At 43.2% G+C, this 21,520-nt stretch overlaps 1 protein-coding gene across 2 annotated transcripts in view; it reads right to left on the reverse strand.

Moving 5' to 3' along the window:
• The window catches only part of GPATCH2L (G-patch domain containing 2 like), a 2,618,649-nt gene that overhangs the window by 1,515,231 nt on the left and 1,081,898 nt on the right, over nt 1-21,520 (reverse strand). For both annotated transcript variants that reach the window (XM_044073870.1, XM_044073869.1), the window contains exon 5: nt 13,502-13,581. In XM_044073870.1, the coding sequence (XP_043929805.1) occupies nt 13,502-13,581 (80 nt within the window). The remainder of the gene's footprint in view (nt 1-13,501; nt 13,582-21,520) is intronic.

Genomic DNA, 21,520 nt, shown 5'->3' on the forward strand with positions numbered 1-21,520 from the left:
ATTGCTATGTGAAACTTGACATTAAGGCTAAATGCCTAAGGCACAGAGACAAGACTCAGACCAAACTGCACTAACAGAGTAAAAGCAACCATTTGTTGTAGATGTGACATCCTGTCCTATGGTAAAAAGGCCCAACATAATACAGTATCTGAAATGGAAGTGAGACTCTACAGGTTTATTAACTTCAAAGGAATTGAACAGCATATGCAGAGTCCCTTTAACTTCCAGAATCATCAGTGAAGGGGCAGTAAGGGAAGTACAGTTGTGTACACTTACCATAAATGTAAATGTTCGAGTGCATTCACTGTTGCAGTCATTACATTTAAGTAATCTGCTGGCAGGTTGCCCTCAGTCAGCCTGATTAACAAAGTCTTGGGTCCTGCATCGGATGATGCCCCTTCTTCCATGACGTCAGGGGTATAAAACATGCAGCCGACGCCATTACATCAGTTTTTCTTGCCCCGGATGTCAGGTGCCCCCCAAATGGGGAGCAAAATATATAAATAATTTAAAACACAACAATATACCTCCAACCAAAAGCAAATACACCAAAAAGGCTTTTAAGTGTAGTAAAAGAAAGGAGAGGCATAGTAAGAAAAAAAACAGTGGGCTGGAGGGAGGGTAACCAGGACTGCAACAGTGAATACACTCTAACATCTACATTTATGGTCAGTGTATACAACTGTACTATGTTCTTCGTGTTTCACTGTTGCAGTCATTACATTTGGGTAAATTCCCAAAGCTATGGTTGGGAGGATGGATTTATGGAGCATTAGGACCGGCTATAAGGCCCTGCAAAACAGCAGTGGCAAAGCCAGCTCTGCATTTAGAGAAGATTGGTAAATGATAGTGCTTGGTGAAAGTATGAACTGAACTACAGGTAGCAGCTTCCACAATATCCCTGGTAGGAACACCTCTGATTAAGGCTGTAGAAGTAGATGCGGCCCTGGTGGAATGGGATCTGATCCCCTGGGGTATAGGTTTTCCATGGTGCTTATAGCAGAAATGAATACAATGGCTTATCCATTTGGAAATGGTTTGCTTTGAAATAGCCTTCCCTTCTGCCCCTGCAGCAAATGCTACCAGCAGTTTTTCAGATTTTCTTCGAGATTTAGTCCTTTCCAAGTAAAATCTAAGTTACCTGTGTACATCCAATGAATGCAGAACCCACTCCCCCTTATTCTGTGGATTGGGAAAGAAAATTGGCAAATGAATGGACTGATTAAGAGCCACACTGGATACCACCTTGGGCATGAAGGATGGGTTGATCCTGAATGACACCCTGTCTGCATGAAATATGATGAAAGGCTCCACTGCCATAAGGGCCTGTAACTCAGAAATCCTTCTAGCCTAAGTGATTGCCAAAAGGAAGGCTGTTTTCCAGGAAATAAATTTTAAGTCTGCAGTAGCACGTGGCTCGAAAGGAGGAAGAGTGAGTTTATCCAATACAAAGTTAAGGTCCCAGGCAGGGGTTGGAGCTCTCCTGGGTGGCCTCAAGTTTTTGACCCCTCTGAGATACTGCTTTAGCGACGAGAGGGGGGGGTCTGTGTTGTAATGAGCTGAAATGGCTGAGGCATGGATTTTTTGGAAGAAAAAAACAGGCCCTTGTGAAGCATCTCAGTTAAGTATTGCAAAATCTGAGATAAATTGGGCACTGCTGTGCTCATCCCTAGATATTGATTCCAGGGAAAGAATCTTTTCCATTTGTCAGCATAAGATTTTCTAGTACTAGGACTTCTTGCCTCCAATCCATTACAGGTTTGCTGAGGGATGCTAAGGAGGAATTTATGTGATTAGCCAAGCTGCAAGATTCAAAGTTTGGAGTTGAGGGTGCAGAATTTGGTTGTTCTGCTGAGACAGTAAGGAAGGTGTCTGAGGCAGGTGCCATGGAGAAATAAGTGAAAGACTGCGTAGGAGTGGGTACCAGTGTTGGCGAGGCCAGTCTGGAGCAATCAAAATCATTTTTGGTTTGTCCTTTTTGACTTTTAGTAGAACTTTGGAGAGCAGAGGCAGAGGGGGAAAGGCATAGACTGTTAGGTTTTCCCAGCTGAAGGACAGTGCATTCACTTTCCAAACTTTTTTGTGAGGAGTTCTTATGCAAAATTTGTCCAACTGGTAGTTCTGGGGTGAGGCAAAAAGATCTATGTCTGGGCTCCCCCATTTGCTTGTCAACATGTTGAAAATCAGTGGTTCCAGTTTCCATTTGTGTGGGTCCATGAGATTTCTGCTTAGTTCGTCTGCCAAAATATTCAGCTTTCCTGGCAGGAATTGAGCTTGTAGTTGTACTTGATAGCTCAAGGCCGTGTTCCACAATGCCATGGCTAGTCTGCACAGGGGGTAGGAATGTGCACCCCCCTGCTTGTTTATGTACCACATAACTGTGGTGTTGTCCATCTTTACGAATAGTTGCCCTGGGTGAAGGTAGTCCTTGAAGGCTGTCAGTGCATTCTGTACAGCTAGCATTTCTCTTTGATTAATATGAAGGTTTGGGCTTCATTTGCCCTGAATGCACTTTCCTGCCAGATGAACCACCCATGCATAGTCTGATGCGTCTGTAGTCAGGGTTTGGGCGGCAGGGGGTGGTGTAAATGGCGGTCTCTTGTTTTGGTGGCAGGCTTCTGCCCACCATCAGAACTCTAGTTGCCGGCAAGGTATGATAGGAATCATTGTTTCCAGGCTGTGACAATGCTTACTCCATAAGCGTTTTAAGTACCACTGAAGTTTCCTCATATGCAGTCTTGCATATGGCATTAGAAGAATGCAGGAGGCCATGAACCCCGAGGCTTGCAGTATTTGTCTTGCAGATAGCAGGGTTTTTCTGGCCACCTGTTTGAAGTAAGTTACCAAATGAATTTGCTTTTCTGGCGTAAGGAAAGCCATCTGGGCAGTTGTATTCAAGCTTGCACCCAGGAATGTAATTTTTTGAGAGGGTACCAGTTGTGATTTCTTTTCGTTTATGGTGTACCCTAGACAAGTTAGAACCATTTTTACAAATGCCAGATGTTTTAGAAGAATGGCTTTGTTTTCTGCCTGAATTAGACAATCGTCCAGGTATGGATATATTTGAATACTACTTTGCCTGCAAAATACAATTACTGGAGCCAGGCACTGGCTTATCTACTGCGCCCAGGGTATTAACAAAGGGCAGTGCAGAAAAATGATAATGCAAGTAGCCTGCTTTGAAGCGGAGGTATCTCCTGCAAGATTCCCTGACTGGGATATGCAGGTAAGCTGTTTTTAAATCTGGAGTTGCCAACCAGGCATCTTTGCCTAGCATAGGAAGTAACTGGTGAAGAGTCAGCATCTTGAATTTTGGAATGTCCAGAAAGGTGTTTAGAGTAGACAGGTCCAGAATTGGATGCCATGATTTGTCTTTTCTGTGTACCAGGAAAAGTCTGGATAGAAACCTTGTCCCTTTTTCTCTTCTGGTACTAGCTGAATTGCCCCATGTTTAGGAGGGAAAGTACTTGTTTCTGAGCCTCTGCTCACTGATTTGGGGGCAGGTCCGGCCATCTGTTTGGAGTTGGCAATGTATGGAAATGAAATCTGTATCCCTGGGGCACTATATTTAAAACCCATTTGTCCTGGGTTATAAGTTGCCAGTTTTTTGCATGAAGAGCCACTTTTCCCCCCAAAGGGGCGGCTAAGAGGTAAGTGCTTGGTAATTTTAAAGGAAAGTCATTGAGACTGTTTACCATAGGGAGGTGTCTTGCTGTTTCCAGATTTGGAAGTGGAGGCACCCCATTGCTTAGTTCTGCAAGTCCCTTGGGACTGAAACCTGGTGCTTTTGGAATGTCTGGGTTTGGCTTGAGTGGCTGTGGAAGGAACTAGAAAGGACCAGTTCTTAGTAGGCCAGTGCCTACTAAATCTTGGAGGTTGTACCTGTAAGAAGCTTTCACAGTTTGCATAGATTTAGCTTTATCTTCCATCTTTTTTAGAACTACTTCAGCCTTATTATCAAACAGACGGTCCTGTTGCAAAGGAACATCCAACAATTTTGCTTTAACATGATCAGGCAGAGATTGCTCCTTAAGCCAAACATGCCTTCTAAGCACAGACCCAGTAACAGCAGCCCAGCAAGAGGTCTCCAAAGAATCAAAACCACATTGCAAAGTATGTTTTCCAACTTGTTCAGCTGAATGCAATAAATCCTGTAAATCCTTATTTTCCACACAGTTAGAAATCAACATAATTTTCTGTTTAAGCAGTCCCATGATATGCTGTTGATATTTTAGCATATGGAATTGACAGTTTAAAGCCCGATTGCCAAGGTTGCAGAAGTATAAACCTTTTTACCCCATCTATCCAGCGCCCTGACGTCTCTTATCAGAAGGGGTAGGGATTTTAACAGTAGAAGCCTTAATGCCCTTGAGTCCCAGAGAAATGGTTTCAGGGTCCAAACAGGATTTTTGAAAAGGAATTTGTGGGAGTCAGGAACCTTGTAGTATCTGTCTGGCTTACAAGGGGCCGGAGGTAGGGAATCAGGGGCCATACTGGATTCTGAAAACACACCATCAACAATGTCTAGTACAGGAGATATAGCTAAAGGCCTATGCTGAGGAAGAAGGAAATCCCTAAGCCTCTTTTTGGATTCAGAAAAATCCTGACTTTCCCAGTGGAAATGCTCCCTTAAGGTATGTAAAGTTTCCCCAAAAGAAAAATCCTCAGGGGGAGAAGCAGAAGGAATGAAATCCTCTGCATCAGAGTCCTCATAAGTAGGCATGGATAAATCCTGTTCATTAGAAGAGTCAGAAGAAACAAGAGTCCTGTTCAGAAGATTCACAGTCAAGTTCAGCCCTAGGCCTCTTAGAAGGGGGGGGGGGTGTTGACTATCCCTGATTAGAGTAATTAAATCTTCAGCCATTTTGATAATTTGTTTTTTAGGCATAGCGGCCTGAACATGTGACCTGGGCGTCAGTTTTTTAGACATAGATCGAGATTTTGGCCTTAATATAGAAGGTGGTGTCGGTTTAATATACAAATCTGTAGGCCTGAATACACCCTCAGAAGCCGGTGCCTGCACAGCGGCTCAGGACTCATCCAAGGTAGAGACATCCGCGGGTTCCATAGGTGAAGCATCTCATGGCATACCGGACTCCGAATGGGTCTCAGTAGAGGCCTGCGAATCAGAAGTAGCGGGTATCAGGGGCTGCACAAGCATCTCACTGAGTACCAGTAAACTGGCGAATGGCTTAGGAGAAGCGTCATCGGCAGTTTTGGACCTCAACGGCCTGTCTCTGCCTTTTTGTTTGAGTTTTTTCGGTATTCCGGTAGTCGGATGGCTAACTGATGTCATTTCTGGATAATTAAACTGAGAACCTAAATATTTAGAAGCAAAAATGTACCGACGACGGATAGTGCGCTGATTAAATAATGCACAAAACTGACAGCAAGGTACATTGAAGTCAGGGCCTAGGCAAGGAATACAGTACAAATGGAAATCCTTATGAGGTATTTGCTTCCCACAAGTAATGCAATTATTAACTTTTATTGACATCAGTAAGGAGCAAGAAAAAGTTTCCCCAACAGGGTACTTAGCTTTTTAGTTGAAGACTTCTGTTCTGAAACTTGAAAACGAAAATTTCAGGAGTCGACCGACCGGCACTTGCGAACTGCTTCTGCTTCGGGCACAGCGCAGCAAGAAAGACAGATGTAATGGCGTCAGCTGCATGTTTTATACCTCTGATGACCTGACGTCATGGAAGAAGGGACAGCATCCGACGCAGGACCCAAGACTTTGTTAATCAGGCCGACTGAGGTCAACCTGCCAGCAGATTACCCAAATGTAATGTGCAACAGTGAAACATGAAGAACATCCAAATGTCTTCATCTGGGAAAGCTTAGACTCTCTGCACTCTTAAATGAGCTACAACTACAGAATACATTCACTGAACAACTCACAACAGAAATGAGACCAAAAGGAAGAGTTCTGAACTGGCAATGAATTACTCAGAACCAGAAATGCAGAAACCTTCTTGACTCCTTTGTGAATCTGATATGGATGCAGGTGCCTTGAAAGTCCAAACTACACATCCAGCACCACAGCCATTAAAAAAAGGTTTTCTTTGTAATGAATGTATTCAGGTTGCTGTAATACTAAATGGTATTAAATTCATTTGTATTCTTTGGCACCAAAAATAACCTGGAATAACATTATAACCCTCTCTAGTATGGTGGGACCTCTTGGAAGGTTCCTGCTGCGAAAAGTTATGACCTCTCTTATTCCCACCTCTTTCTGACAGGGTCAAATGTCCTGCAATAGGGGCAGGGGGATTCTGGGAAGGGAGGGAATGGTACGTTATAACGTCTGGTTATTACTTCCTTTCCCTACCTGTCCTTCTCCAATCCTATTTAAAGCATGCTGTAGAGGGTGACATTTTGTACCCTACTGCTGAGGGTCTTGCCCTGCTCTTCCACTCTTTACATGGGACAGTGACGCCAGAGAAGAGGGACCTCTAGGAGACACAATCAACTCTCTCAATGCCTGAAATTAGAGGGGTTAGGTAAAGCGACTTTTGATTTCATTCATTTTAATTTAATAATTGCCACAGCTAGTTTTTCATCATATATCTGCAAAACTGGAAAAATAAGGACCCTAGGTGAGACATAGAAACATGTGGACTAAAAGATTCTATGACAATTACTGTAGGTATTTTAAAAGATTTCACAGTATCTGAGAAAGCGTTTTTAACAACAATCTTAGGGCCAGAAGGTCACTAAGAAGTCTTATCTACATGTTCACCACAGTTAAAGAAAGTGAAGCTGAAAGAAGAAGAAAAAAAAAAACAACTTTTCACCCATCATGGATTTGAGCTTCTCCTTTTTAGGAAGGGAAGAACCTGTTCAGCAAAAGAGCCTGAAGGCTATTAAAATTCAATAAAAGGTGCAGAGTCAAACTATTACTGCACATTCTTTATGTTTAAATACTGGATAATGTTTCAGGTACTAAATATGCTTGAAGATTTTGCAGGCATCTATGTCATACTGTAAACCGAAAGAGCAGTAAGAAACATTGAGAGATTCCCTAAGATAGTACATACAGAGAATACATCTACTGCTGGGTGGAAGAGGCCGACCACAGGCTTGCTATCCCAGCAAGGGTTTAGGTGACGCCTAATTCCAGCAATTATTTGTTTATTGGAGTTCGTTAACCAACAAAATACACCCACACATTTCCCATTTTCAGCAGTGGCCAAGAGAGAAAACCACCAAGAACATTAACACTTAAACTTAAGTATGTATAACACAGAAATAAAATAGCACAATGCATACATACAATCTGAGTCTTTAGGACAAATTAGATATGCATATAACTGTAAGTCTTAGTAAACACTGTAAACCACAACTCAGCAGCAGATTTATGTGCATCACCATTCTACAAGTATACATAAATGAGGGCTGCAGTTTAAAACATCCCTTTCTTTTCTTTTTCTATGCAAACAGTATTCCACAGATGCCATCTGCTAGGTTGTGGCATGTAAAGGAAGGACAATGCCAGGTAGAAAGTGCTATTTCCAGTGCACTGGCAGGTCTAGAATGAACAGAGATTTTGTGTGAAATTGCTTGAAAGGATTGTGTTTGGAAATGTTTCTTATACGTGGTGGAAGATTACTGCAGTGAAGTGATGCTAACACTCTATACCCAGTGGTGTGATTACTGACAGTATGTATCTACTGTTGTGGTATTGATATAGTATGGCCAGTGGTACAATACTGATAAGATGTGACAGTGATATAGTGTAGCTACTGGTGTGATACTGATACTGGGTAGCCAGTGGAGTGATTTTGATACTGTGTACCTTGTATTGTGACTTGACACACTGTATCCAGTTAAGTGATAATGATACAATACAGATAATGCTGCAATACTGCTACTGCACATCTTGTACAGTGACAACTAATACTATGACACCAGTAATGTGATTCTGTTATGGTGCATCACATACTGCAACTGCTGCACCATATCCAGTGATGAAACAATGATACAGTATAGCTACTGATGTGATATCGATACTGTGTAACCAGTAGTGTGATTCTAACATTGAAAAGAAGGGGTCACATTTGGACCCCTGAAGGATGCTCACTGTAACAGGTTCTGACTTGGAGATGACATCTATGCACGATTCAATCAGCTTGCACTCTTCCTGAAGGACAGCTAGTAAGCCCACTATATGATCTCTTTTACTAGTAGAATTTCAAAAAGATGGACAAGTGTCAAACAGTTATAGACAAGTGTCAAACACAAGACAGAAAAAGAAAAGGGCACTGTTAATAAATATGTTGCTGATTAACTAGAACTGATAAGGCCTGTGAGTAATGCAACCTTTTTATTTTTGTACTGAGGCTAACAAAGTAGTTGATGTCATTCTAAAAGATCTTGGGAACTGCTGATAAATTCTGATTGCTGCCATTCAAAGTAGTTTCTTTTGCATTTTGCTGTTGCTACCTTTACCCTGAGTTCATGCCACAGTTGTAATGATTGAGATATTATGGCAGCACTATACTGAGGTCACTGATTCAGTAATGCCCTACTGTCTCCTGCAAACCAAGGGACTGTCTTTGGTTTTAATCTGTTCCAAAACAGTAAGCTATTTACTACACTCATTAATGAATTGTTGAAATAGGATACTGTGCCACCTAGAAAGAAATTAAATTCTGGTCTCCGTTTATAGCTCTCTAAAATGTCTATGAAGAGGGTAACAGGGAAGCTTTTAGTGTTTCTAATATGTTCATAGTTTCATGGGAGATTACTAGGCTAATGGCTTAAAAGCCCTTACAAGCCTAGCCAATATAACTCAATTTTACCCAATATATGGCACCTAGGGACAAGAGGATGGCATGGGTTTGTGCATATGCATTGAGTATCTTACAGATTGCCTCTGTCCATAAGGGACACAGACACTACCCCAGGTGTGACTTGATTCCTCATCTGTGACACCCCCCCCTCTGGGCCAGTAATCAAGGAGCCTGAATCCTCACCACTGAAACCAGTGAGGGAGGTTCACTTGGAACAAAAATAGATACATACATTATTTCCACGTGCAGTTCATTACACCAAGCACAATTTCCCTTAAGAGCACACAGGGAACAACACAGTCCAGGGTCTGGGTTTCCCTCTCTTTCTCTCCAGGCCCCCCAATAAGACTCCCCACTGGCACAGGTATAGAGCTGAATCCTCAGCCAAGTGTCCCAGGCCTAGTCTTCCACCACCCTCTCTGTGAAACCAGTGCTCTGTGTCCCTTCCACAAGTAGCTGACATACATTCTTTGAAATTTGATTTTCAAACACACACACACACACACACACACACACACACACACACACACACACACACACACACACACAATTTACTAGCTATGCCACTCTGCCCAGACTATAAGGTAGATACTGCCACGAGAACACTCCAAAGCCAGCTACTCTAAGGCTCTTACAAGGGTATCCAATTATACTGTGTGAAAGTAATATTAATACCATTAGTAATGTTGCCCAAACAGCAAGGCTTTCAGGAGTGGCCAGAGTGTCATCAAATAAATACAAGTAGTCTCAAAGGTTAACAATATTCTCTAAAAGACTAGCCACAATCAAAAGTTTAAATATATTTAATAATCAATAATAAAAGAACATGAAAATACTAAACATCTATTTGCAATAAACACCAGAGTTTCAATCACAGGAAATATTAAAGTAACACAGATGATCAGATTCACACAGACACAGAAAAACAGTACTTAACTAATCTCACTATATTTTCCTGACCGATCTAAAGAATAACTATTCTCTAGTGTACTTACTAGAGCAAGGCAAGATGAATTAGGTGAGAGGTCTTCCTTTTTGGTTAGGTTTCAAAAACAAAAATCTCTGCACGATGAGTTTTACTAGTTCATCGCCAGGTGGGGTCACCCAAGAAGTAGAAGGGCGGGTATGAAAAGTCTGCAAGTAAACAGATTCCTCGCAGGATGGGTTAGTGGATTTCCAGTCACCCTCTGTTTTAAAATTTCCAGGATGTCTCTGAAGGAGACATCTTCAGAGGGTGATCGATGGGACCCTTCCCCTTCATCAAAATCTGTATCCTCAGTGACTTGATTCTTCTGGAGAATCCAGGTGCTTCCTCTTGCACATTCTCTTACAGGGAGGTCCTCAGGTGGAAGATCCAAGGAGGACTCCAAAGAGACAGGACTCACTAACAGGGTGTCTTGCTGCTTTTGTGCCCGCTGCCCCAGTGTAGCAGATTGTGACAGCTGTGAGCCAAAGGATACATAGATGTGACACTCCGACAGGGATGGTGTTAGCTGTGAACTTGCACAGGCCAGGGCTCTCTCCATAATCTGGAAGGCAGCCCCACCCAAAGAGGGATGGGAACCCGGAACCGAGAAAGACAACCTTGGAATCAGAGTCACACCCTGCTTCTACGAGCCCACCTCCACAGTAGGAGCCATGAGGGGACTTGAAACTGCCAGGGCACCAGGAACAGTAGACGGTACCGTAGAAAATAAATCAGAGCCAATTCAGGGATCCCAGATCTGGAAGCCAAGTCACGGTCCTGTGGGTGGGACAGCTCCGACGGAGCCACTGACCACAGAGTCGGTTCCGGAACCAAGGTGAGGTTCACCATTGGCATGGAAGCAGTTGGCACCAAGAACGTTGTAGTCAAGGACTCCAAGACCTGCAGGGAGGTTGAAGGAGGAAGATAAGTGGGAGTTCTTGGAGAGTAAACCTTGGCTCTGGATGAAAGAGGGGTCTTAGATGGGGCAGGGAGACCTCTGGCCGTCAAGAGCTGATCCACTAATCTGACTATATTAAGCTCTGAAAGGCTCCTGGTGGAACAGACGGACATCCCTGAAGGCGATTCTGGTCTTTCAATGAATGAGCTTAATTGCTGGCTCAAGAAGGGGTCTATAGATGGGGAGTACCTAGTCCTGGGTGCACTCTCAACCTTTGGCACCGTGGATGGTTGACCAATAACTTGCTTTGCAGGGGACAAAGTAACCAGTATGGTAGGGGAAATGACTGTTGGTGCCGAGAGGGTCATTGGTACAGATGATAAAGTTGGTGCCATAGGAATTTTTGAAGTTTCAGCATAATAGGACATGAGACAGGCTTCTGTGCCGGAGCAGTAGTAGTTGGTGTCAATTTTGACATCTTGGGCCTCGGTTCCGAGGGATGAGTCAGCACCTGGCCCTTAGTAGATTTAGACTCATGTAGTTTAGGAGATGCAGGAACTGAATGACTCCTTTTCTTGGGCTTTTTCCTTGGGAGACTTAGATGTCTCTGCCTCAGACAAAGCCTCACCAAAAGGGCATTTGAGAATTAGTTTGTTGCACCTCTCTACAAGGGTTCAACTGAAAACTTTGCAGAGTTCACACAGTGGTTGGATTTCCAAGTGTGGCACCCCCAAACAATAAACACAAGAAAGATGCCCATCCGAATTGGGCATCTTCCTGCCACATACTTCACATTGCTTGAACCCTGTGGTTCCCTTGTGTTTCTCAGCCATCTTCTACAAATACAAGAGGGCACACACCCAGACAAAAAACTCACACACACACTAACGGAACTACAAACCAACAGAAAGACTTTTTTTTTTTGTACCAACAATGGTAGTCAGAAAAAGATAACCACAAAAGGGGTAAAGAAAGAAGGAAGAAATAGAAAGGGAATACCAATGATGGTATTTAAGAATTTACCAGAGTTAAGAGGGAAAAGGAGGGGCCTATACCAATGATGGTAAGTAAGCTTTTACCGACAAGGTAAGAAAAAAGGTATTATATATCACTCACACCCAGAAAACACAGCAGTAACAACACAAATCAAGGAGAGGCACAACTGAAACTGTTAAAGAGGAGAGGATATGCAAAGACATGTATCAAAAAATCTAGCACTTAGCTGAGAGCATGGCTGATGCATCGATTTTCTACGTGGCAAATAAGTTCTGGGGGAAGGGAAGAGAGGCATTATGGGTAGCCTTGGCTTGAGAGTTTCTGGCTGGAGCAAGCTTGATATAATGGCCGAGTCAGTTCCGGAGGTCGGGACCGAGACCCAACAGTCAAGAATGAATGAAGACTGACATCAGATCATTTATTTTTTTTATTACAGTAAGTTTGTGCAGTGTAAGTTGAAATCTGGTGTAATGGAGTGGTGCTAATTAGGACAGCTCAGCCAGCTAGGAGAAGGGAAGAAAAAGGCAAAACTATTAATGCCAAGCAACTTTCTACTCTAGAATATACTCATTCTGTTTTATACAAACAAGGAGTCTTTGCTAAACAAAACAAATACAGCTAATGCCAGTTTCACTTAGCATAATACTTCACCATACCTAACAAAGAATCTCAGTCTAATGGTACAAAAACATTTAGTAGTAATTTCACTTAGCAGAATATCCTAACACAATTAAGCAAAGGTTAGAATTATGCAAGACGACTCTAGTATAACAACCCCAATATGGTAAGTTTATGACCTGTTAGTAAAGGTATGAATGCAACAGACAACACAGTATACAGGTAACCAAGAACAAATTACAGGAAGTCCATTACCTGTAGATTCATGTACACCTGCATACAGCACCTTAACACTAAGAAAAGATTAATCTAAAGTTTCCAAAAAAATAAAAGAAAAGTAGGGGGTAATATTAATGAAGGTACAGTATAATAAAAATATACATTTCAAATGTTTTAGGGCAATTTGTGTGTTAAAATTAAGTAGCACTTATGACAACTTAAGGGCAAAATACGTACACAGAAAATACTGGAGAGGCTAAACACTTGGCTAAGAACAATGTGGCAAAGCAATCTGTAAGGCAAGTGACCACCAAGTAATCAAACAGGAGAGTATGTTTTAGTGAACAAGTACTCAAAAAATATGTACCAAGAGCTCTTGTGCAAATCACAGAATAAGATAAACAGCATGAAAATGTAAGGATAAGCACCATAAAAACAGCAGCCTTGCAACTAATGGAATATTTATGTCTCTATTAGAGCATCTGAGTACGTCTAGAGCATGTGCTGAAATCCTATGTACTGGGATGGAGTGAATTAGTATAGCTTGGCATGCACAAAACAGCATGGACGGTAATGATAAAACAGACATTATGACAGAAAAAAATATTGAAATGTCAGTTCTTGTGACTAAAATTGATATAAAAAGAAGGGCAAGAAAAAACGATTTTACTTCTACATAAATCCATTCAAGTTTTTATCAAACATCGCCTACAAAGTAATGAGGCAGCCTGGGGCAATTCTTCTCTAATCATTCTGGAAATGTAGCACAGAAACACTGAAGTGTGTGACATAACTGATGCATAATGGGTAAGGACAGGGTTCCAGGTGGTTGAGTACAATTTTATCTGTCAAATGGTCCTAATGCTTATAGCATCAGCCCTAGACGTTACAAAAGAAGGACCTCCTGTTATCAGATATACGTTTTCTCAGTTTCATAAAGTATAGTAAGACATTAGAAACTCTTAACACCTTACTTGTTCATTACCACAGCCAAGACATATACAGTACCTTGCTGGCAATCCTCCGTCTTCCCTTTCTGATGCATCTTGCAGCAGCACCTGGAAGTCTGTTTAACCGGGCATGAAAACCTTGGAGACAGAGAGAGAGAATACAACTAAGATTACTTGAGCCCTTAAATCCTTATTTATGGCATCATTTTGTACCCTTAAATAATGCAAACCACAATTCAGACATTTGAATACAGAAACCATTATATATTATGCTTCTCCTGATGTTAGCAGTGGAAATTGAAAATAACTAATTTCAAATCTTTTATCCATCTTATACTCTTAATGCTCCTTTCCCAAAACAAGCTTATGGAAAAAAAAATGCAGGTGAAAAGGAAATAGTATACTACTGAAAATGTCAAAATGCTACTTTGTATTTTTTTCTTAATTGGGAAAAGCAACACCCCCTATCTGAACTTCTACTTCACCCATTTAAACACCAAGTCAAAGCATACCACACCTCAGTATGAAATCATTTTTTTACTAGACTTCTTTGACCATCAAACGTTGCTTTGGCCTATGAACAAGAGTTGAGCGACACAGGAGTGGTGCTGACATCCCGTGTAGGGGATTAGACATTCTTTTTTTATGACCTTATGTTTCCATGTGCAAGCTCACAGACATAAAGACAAGAGATAGGCATGGAATGAGCCACTGCAAGACAGCCACTGTCCTGACATATGGGTTTTCCTGCCTCAGGCAGCCCTTCGGTCGGCCGGATTCCAAAGTCTGGGTCCGGCGTCGGCTGATGTCGCCTCTTCCCCAACGTCAGAGCGGCTGGGGTATAAAAGCATCAGCCGACGCCATCTTCTTCAGTGTTTCTTGCCCCAGATGCCAGGTGCCCTCCAAGGAAGGCTAAATTTAGAGAATGGATAAAAATTCCAGACATGCACAACAGTAATAAACAGATATACCATAACAGATATCCCCAGCTAATTTGAAAAAGAGGGAGTGGACCCTAAAAAAAGAGAATTGCAGCAGGGTAGGAGGGAGGGAAAACCTGACTGCAGTTGCATATCTATCGGATATCTACATTTATGGTAGGTACAAAACTGTACTATGTCCTTCAAGAATGCAACTGCAGTCCTGACATATGGGTTGATTACCATAGCCAAGCTGGGGGTGGTAGGATCTAAGATAAGGATGGTGTAGCTAAAATGCCCTGCAGGACTGCAGAAGCAAAGCCTGCTCGGGATCTGGAATATAAAGGCAGGTTGTAATGTTTGGAAAATGTATGCACAGAGCTCCATGTAGCAGCTTCTAGAATGTCCTTTGTAGCCACCCCTCTTAGAAAGGCTGTGGAGGCGGCTGTAGCTCTGGTGGAGTGTGGCCTGATACTGGCTGGCACACCTTTTCCATGGAAAGAGTAGCAGAATCTGATGCAGTTTCCAATCCATTTTGAAATTGTTTGTTTGGAAATTGCCTTTCCTTGTACTCCAGCAGCGTAAGCTACAAATAGTTGGTCAGACTTTCTGCTGGCCTTTGTTCTGTCCAAGTAGTAGCGCAATTGCCTGTGTATGTCCAAAGTGTGCAGAAGCTTTTCTCCTTTATTTTGAGGATTGGGAAAGAAAGTAGGCAGGTGAATTGCTTGATTTAGAGAAACCCTGGATATCACTTTTGGCAAGAATGAAGGATTGGTTCTTAAAGAGACTCTGTCCTGATGGAAAATGAGAAATGGAGGTACTGCCATGAGGGCCTGTATCTCCGAGACTCTTCTTGCTGAAGTAATTGCCAACAGGAAAACTGTTTTCCAGGAGAGAAATTGCAATTCTGAAGATGCTGCTGGCTCAAAAGGAGGAAGAGTTAATTTTTCCAAGACGAAGTTGAGGTCCCATGCAGGCACTGGTGGTTTTCTTGGAGGTTTAATATTCTTTATCCCTCTTAGAAACTGTCTTAGCAAAGGATGTGAAAACACAGGTGGATCACAGTTGCATTTTGCTGAAATTGCTGAAGCGTGTATTTTTATGGAAGAATATGAAAGGCCATTGTGAAGCACTTCTGCCAAGTATTCTAGTATCTGTGGGATGCTCATTACTGATGCATCCTGACCCTTGTTGGCATTCCAGATGTTGAATCTCTTCCATTTGGCTGAATACGTTTTTCTGGTGGAAGGCCTGCGTGCTTCCAGTAAGATCTCTTGAACTTTTTTGGAGAGAGAGAGATATGGGGAGAAGTCATGGAACCCTCCAAGCTGTGAGATGCAATGTTTGCAGGTTGGGATGAACAGTCCTGTAATTGTGCTGAGTTATAAGCAGAGACCATTGAGGCAGGAGCCACGGCTTGGTGCGAGTTATGCTCCTTAGTAATGGATACCAGTGCTGTCTTGGCCAGTCTGGAGCTATCAAAATGCCTTTCGGTTGTTCTGCTTTGATCTTCAGTAACACCTTGGTCATTAATGGTAGAGGTGGAAATGCATAGATTGTTAGAGAATTCCAGCTGAAGGAGAGAGCATCCATTCTCCAGGCTTGAGGATGGTGTGTCCTTGAGCAGAACTTCTTCAGATGATGATTGAGGAGTGAGGCAAAGAGATCTATGTCCGGCCTTCCCCATGCATGAGTTATTTGTGAAAAAATGTCTGGATGCAACATCCATTCGTGCGGGTCCATAATGTTTCTGATTAGACTGTCCACCAGAACATTGTCCTTGCCTGGGACAAACTGGGATTGCAACTGTATGTTCAGTTTCAGGGACTTTTCCCAAAGAGTCATTGTTAGTCTGCAGAGGGGGTAAGAATGGGTGCCTCCCTGTTTGTTTATGTACCACATAACAGTGGTGTTGTCTGTCTTTATTAGCAGATGACCTTGCTGAAGAAATTTTCCGAAGGCCTCGATTGCATGAATCACTGCCAGCATCTCTTTTTGACTGATGTGCAGATGCAATTCTCGGGGTGCCCATTGCCCTTGAATGCATCTGCCCTCCATGTGCATCCCCCATCCATGATCTGAGGCGTCTGTTGTAATGGTTTGGCTTGCTTGAGGTTTGTTGAAAGACATGCCTTTGTTTAGCTGGCTTGCTTGTGCCCACCACAAAAATTCCTTTTGTAGACATGGAATGAGTGGAATAATTGCTTCTAAGTCGTGGCTGTGTTGAGACCATAAACTTTTTAGGTACCATTGTAGTTTTCTCATGTGTAGTCTTGCCAGTGGAATCAGAAGAATGCAAGATGCCATGAAACCCAGGGCCTGCAGGATTTTCCTTGCAGTCATCTGGGTGTGCTTTGCTACGCTTTTGAAGTAATCTGGTAATTGTTCTTGTTTTTCTTCTGTGAGGAAAGCCATTTGTGAGTTTGTGTCCAGTTTGGCTCCTAGAAAAATTATTTGTTGGGATGGCAGTAGTCTTGATTTTTGAATGTTGACTGTGTATCCCAAAGCCTGTAGTAAGTGAATGACATAGTCCAAGTTTCTTATCAAGGCTTGCTTGCTGTCCGCTTGTATAAGGCAGTCGTCCGGGTAAGGGTATATTTGTATCCCCTGAAGTCTGCAATGTGCAATTACTGATGCCAGGCATTTTGTGAATACTCTGGGCGCAGTAGATAAGCCAAAAGGCAATGCTGAGAATTGATAATGCTCTGACCCTGCAAGAAATATGAGGTATCTTCTGCAGCTGTGTCTGATTGGGACATGCAGGTATGCCTCCTTGAGGTCTAGAGTAACCAGCCAAGACCCCTTGCCCAGCATGGGAAGAAGTTGCTGTAACGTCAGCATTTTGAATTTTGGCACAATGAGAAAAGTGTTTAGAGCGGACAAGTCCACTATAGGTCTCCATTGCTTTTCTTTTCTTGGAACAAGGAACAGTCGAGTAGAATCCCTGGCCTTGTTCCTGAGGAGGAACCTTTTCTATTGCTTTGATTTGTAGCAGCTTTGAAACTTGTATGAGTGCCTCTGCCCTTTGATTTTGTGGCAGGTTTGGCATGCCTTGTCTTGTTGGTAAAGTATGGAAGTGGAACCTGTAACCTTTGTCTATTATGTCCAAAATCCATTTGTCCTTTGTAAAAACGTGCCAATTTTTTGAAAATAAAGATAATTTTCTGTCTAAAGGTGCTTCTCTTTGAGCCTTGGTCGGCGGTGTCAAAGTCAAGTCATTGTGATTGTCCCTGTGGAGCAGTAGAAGTCCCTGCACTACTTCTCTGATTAGTTGGTTGCCATTGGCGGCCCCTGTAGGAGCCTCGGTATTGCCCTCTACCTCGAGCATGCCTGTTTTTTCCCCTTTGGAACTTGTCACTGTCTGGAAAGGACCAATTCTTCGAAGGCCAATTCCTACTGAACCTTGGTGGCTGAACCTGGAGGAAATCTTTGACTGTTTGTACTGATTTAGCCTTTTCCTCAATTGATTTCAACACACCCTGTGCATTAGCACCAAATAGCTTGTCTTTTTCCAGAGGTGCATCTAGAAGCTTTACTTTAACATGATCTGGCAATGTCTGTTCTTTCAACCAAGCATGTCTACGTATGATGGCCCCTGTCATAGCTGCCCCACATGAAGCTTCCAATGCATCATAACCACACTGAAGAAAATGATTGCTAACCTGCTGAGTATTATGAACCAAATCCTGCAAGGCCTTTCTATCTAAAGGCTCAGGAGAGGCTAACCTTTTCTGCAAATCATCCATCAAGAAATTCTGATACTGAAACATATGAAAAAGACAGTTAAGTGCCCTCATGGCAAGGGTGGATGAGGTATAAACTTTTATACCCCACCTCTCCAGGGACCTAGAATCCCTGTCTGCGGGCAAAGGATTTTTGGCCGTGGAAGTGGCCACTCCTTTGGGCCCCTGAGAAATAGTTTCTAGATCAACAGAGTGGGCCTTAAAGAGATGTTTATGAGTTTCAGGAACCCTGTAATATCTGTCTGGCTTGACAGGAGCAGGAGGGAGAGAATCAGGAGAAGTACTGGAGTCTGAGAATACATCATCCAATACATCTAACACTGGGGGTATAGCTAAAGGCCTGTGCTGGGGTAACTTAAGGAAAGTCCGAAGCCTTTTCCTGGAGTCGGAGAAATCCTGGCCCTGCCACTGAAAATGCTCTCTCATGGAGTGGAGAATTTCCCTGAAAGAAATATCCTCAGGAGGAGAGGCAGAGGGAATGGATTCATCAGCATCAGAATCCTCGTAGGCCAGAAAGGATTCTTCCTGGGAATCTGAATGGCCTGACTCACCAGAGGCTTCATCTGAGGAAAGGGTATCTGTCTGCTCAACCCTAGGCCTTTTGTCTGAAGGCGGCTGAGAATCTGTCTGGATGAGCCTGAGAGCCCCTGATTAAAGAAATTAGATCTGCAGCTAAAGTCATGATCTGTTTATCAGAAGTGGGACCCTGTGAAAAAGATTTAGGAGGGTGAGACTTAGCCTGGCTGGCAGCCTTAGCACGTGTGTAGGCCTTGATGGACATAGACACAGGAGGCCTAGCTGCCCCACGTGCTGGAGTAACTTTGTCCACCGGTATGGTGTCAGGCAAATCTTGGGCTTCGGTTTCAGGAGGAAAATCAACAACCGGCACCGGGGTAGCCTCCGGGACCGAAGTGTGCGGTAAAGCGGTGTTGTCGGCCTGGAGCAGTTGAATTTCCACCTCCGAAGAGACCGATGCACTCGCAGTAGGCTTTAGCGTGGTGTCGGTGGAAGTCGCGGGCCGCAAATGTCGGTCCCGGTCCTTCCGTTTTTTGGAAATATGTGCTGTCGGTAGTTCCGATGGCATGATATAGGAGTAATTTTCCCCAAAAAAGTCTTCAGCAAATTCTGCCCGGTGCCTAAGTGTGCACTTATTGAAGCAAGCACAGGCAGCACAGGCCGAGACATCGTGGTCTGGGCCAAGGCAGGGAAGGCAGTAAGAATGGAAGTCCTTATGAGGTATTTGTTTACCACAAGACAAGCAATTATTAACTTTTGCAGTTTTATCTGACATCGGCTGAGGCAAGAAAAGGTTCCCCAATGGGGTACTTAGCTTTTTGATGACTTCGGATCTGAAAACACAGGAGCTGGCCGACCGGCACTTGCGAACTGCTTCTGCTTCGGGCACCGCGTGGCAAGAAAGACTGGAGAAGATGGCGTCGGCTGATGCTTTTATACCCCAGCCGCTCTGACATCGGGGAAGAGGCGACATCAGCCGACGCCGGACCCAGACTTTGGAATCTGGCCGACCGAAGGGCTGCCTGAGGCAGGACAACCCATATGTCAGGACTGCAGTTGCATTCTTGAAGGACATCTAGTTCTTGGCTTGGTTTCATTACAGACTTCTTCAGATTAATTGTGAACTCCAGTCCCTGAAAAGTAGGGACAAGGTGAAGATGACATGAGTCAAGAGTATCTGCTGAGAAGATGCCTGCATTAGTAGGTCATTCAAATAAGAGAATATCTGGATTCCCTGAGTCCTGCAGTATGCTAGGACTGCAGCGAGACACTTTGTGAAAACTCTGGGGGTTGTCAAAAGCAATGCATAGAACTGAAAGTGTGACAAACAAGTAGAAGCTCTCAGAAATTTCCTTTAAGCAGGGTGAACAGAAATGGGTTGATAGGCATCTTTTAGGTCCAGGGACACCAGGAAGACTTGAGGAATACTGAATGGTAGCAGAGTCTGTAGGGACAACATCTTGAAAGGTATACAGGTAAAGATGTTGAGGACTGAGAAATCCAGAACAGGTCTCCAGTCTGTCTCTTTTCTTGGAATGAGGAACAGTCTGGAATAGAACTCCTTCCTACAAATTGTGGAGGCACCTTTCCTATTGTGCCTTGATCGATCAATGCCTGAATAATGGGAGAGTTCATCTGTATATGATTGTGAGGAGGAGGAGGAGGGATGCCACTGAATTCAGGAGCATCTTTCCAGTTCATTCTGCCCACATTCTGAATTATGGAAAGAACCCATTTGCCTGAAGTTAGGAGTAGCCAATTTTTAGGGGTGAGGTGAGCCTCATGAGAGGTAAGGATGCACCAAGGGATGGGGGAAAGGTGATGGAGGATAGTCAGGCAGACTTTTTTTCTGGGTAGGGAGGCCTCCAGATCTACAGTCCCTGTCTGATTTTTCTTGTAATCTTTTTCTGGGCAAATTCTTGACCTTAAGAGAAGGCCTAGACTTCCTGTGAGTGAAAGTGGGTTTTGTAAAATAGTTCATTTGGTACTGAGGCATAAAAGTGATAAAGATCTGCCTACAGTCCTTTATAATTTCTTATTATTCTTATAATTGTTTGAAAAGGCTAGCAACATCTGGACTAAACAAAAGCACTCCATTTAAAGAAGAGTCTAAAAGTTTTGCCTTAATATCTCGTGAAAGGGGCTGACAGCATAACCATGTATACAAATTAATTGTGTAAGAACTTACCATAACGATAGATGTCCTTCTCTTCTCTGTTGCAGTATTCTTTACATGGGGAAGGGGTTGCCGGCCAAGGCGACCCAATGCCGGCCAGTTTATCAAAGTCTTTTACTACCATAGAGTGCGTGGTACGTCTGACATAGGCCATTATCGGACGTAGGCCATAAAAGAGACGTATCATTGCACCAACCACAGAACTGAAGCCCCAGGCAGAGAGAGAGAGAAAGAGTCTAAGGGAAAGAGGATCAATGCATCCAAGAACACAAGGAAGTGGAGAAGGAGTGTGGGACAGAATATTACATCAGAGAAGAGAAGAACATCTATCGTTATGGTAAGTTCTTACACAACTAATCTATGTTCTTCTGTTCCTATGTTGCAGTATTCTTTACATGAGGGACAATACAAAAGCTCATGCAGACAGAGAGGTGGAGGTGGCAGAGAAACTTACCAGGAACCGATGGAGAAAGGCCCTGGCAAACCGTGCCCTGGATCTGGAGATAGAATCCAGCTTATAATGTTTTGTCTAGCTGTGGACAGATGTCCACATAGCTGCTTTTAGGATGGAGTTATTAAGGAATGCCCTCGAGGAAAACCCTGACCTTGTAGAGTGAACTTTGACTGAGCCAGGAAGGGCTTTACCATGATGGGCATAGCAAAATGAAATGGATTTGGAGATCCAGTTGGAGATGGAATGTTTGGACACAGGCAATCCCAGA

Source organism: Protopterus annectens, chromosome 6.part0 (assembly GCF_019279795.1).
Source record: "Protopterus annectens isolate FY-2018-M chromosome 6.part0, PAN1.0, whole genome shotgun sequence".
Lineage (NCBI taxonomy): Eukaryota > Metazoa > Chordata > Ceratodontiformes > Protopteridae > Protopterus > Protopterus annectens.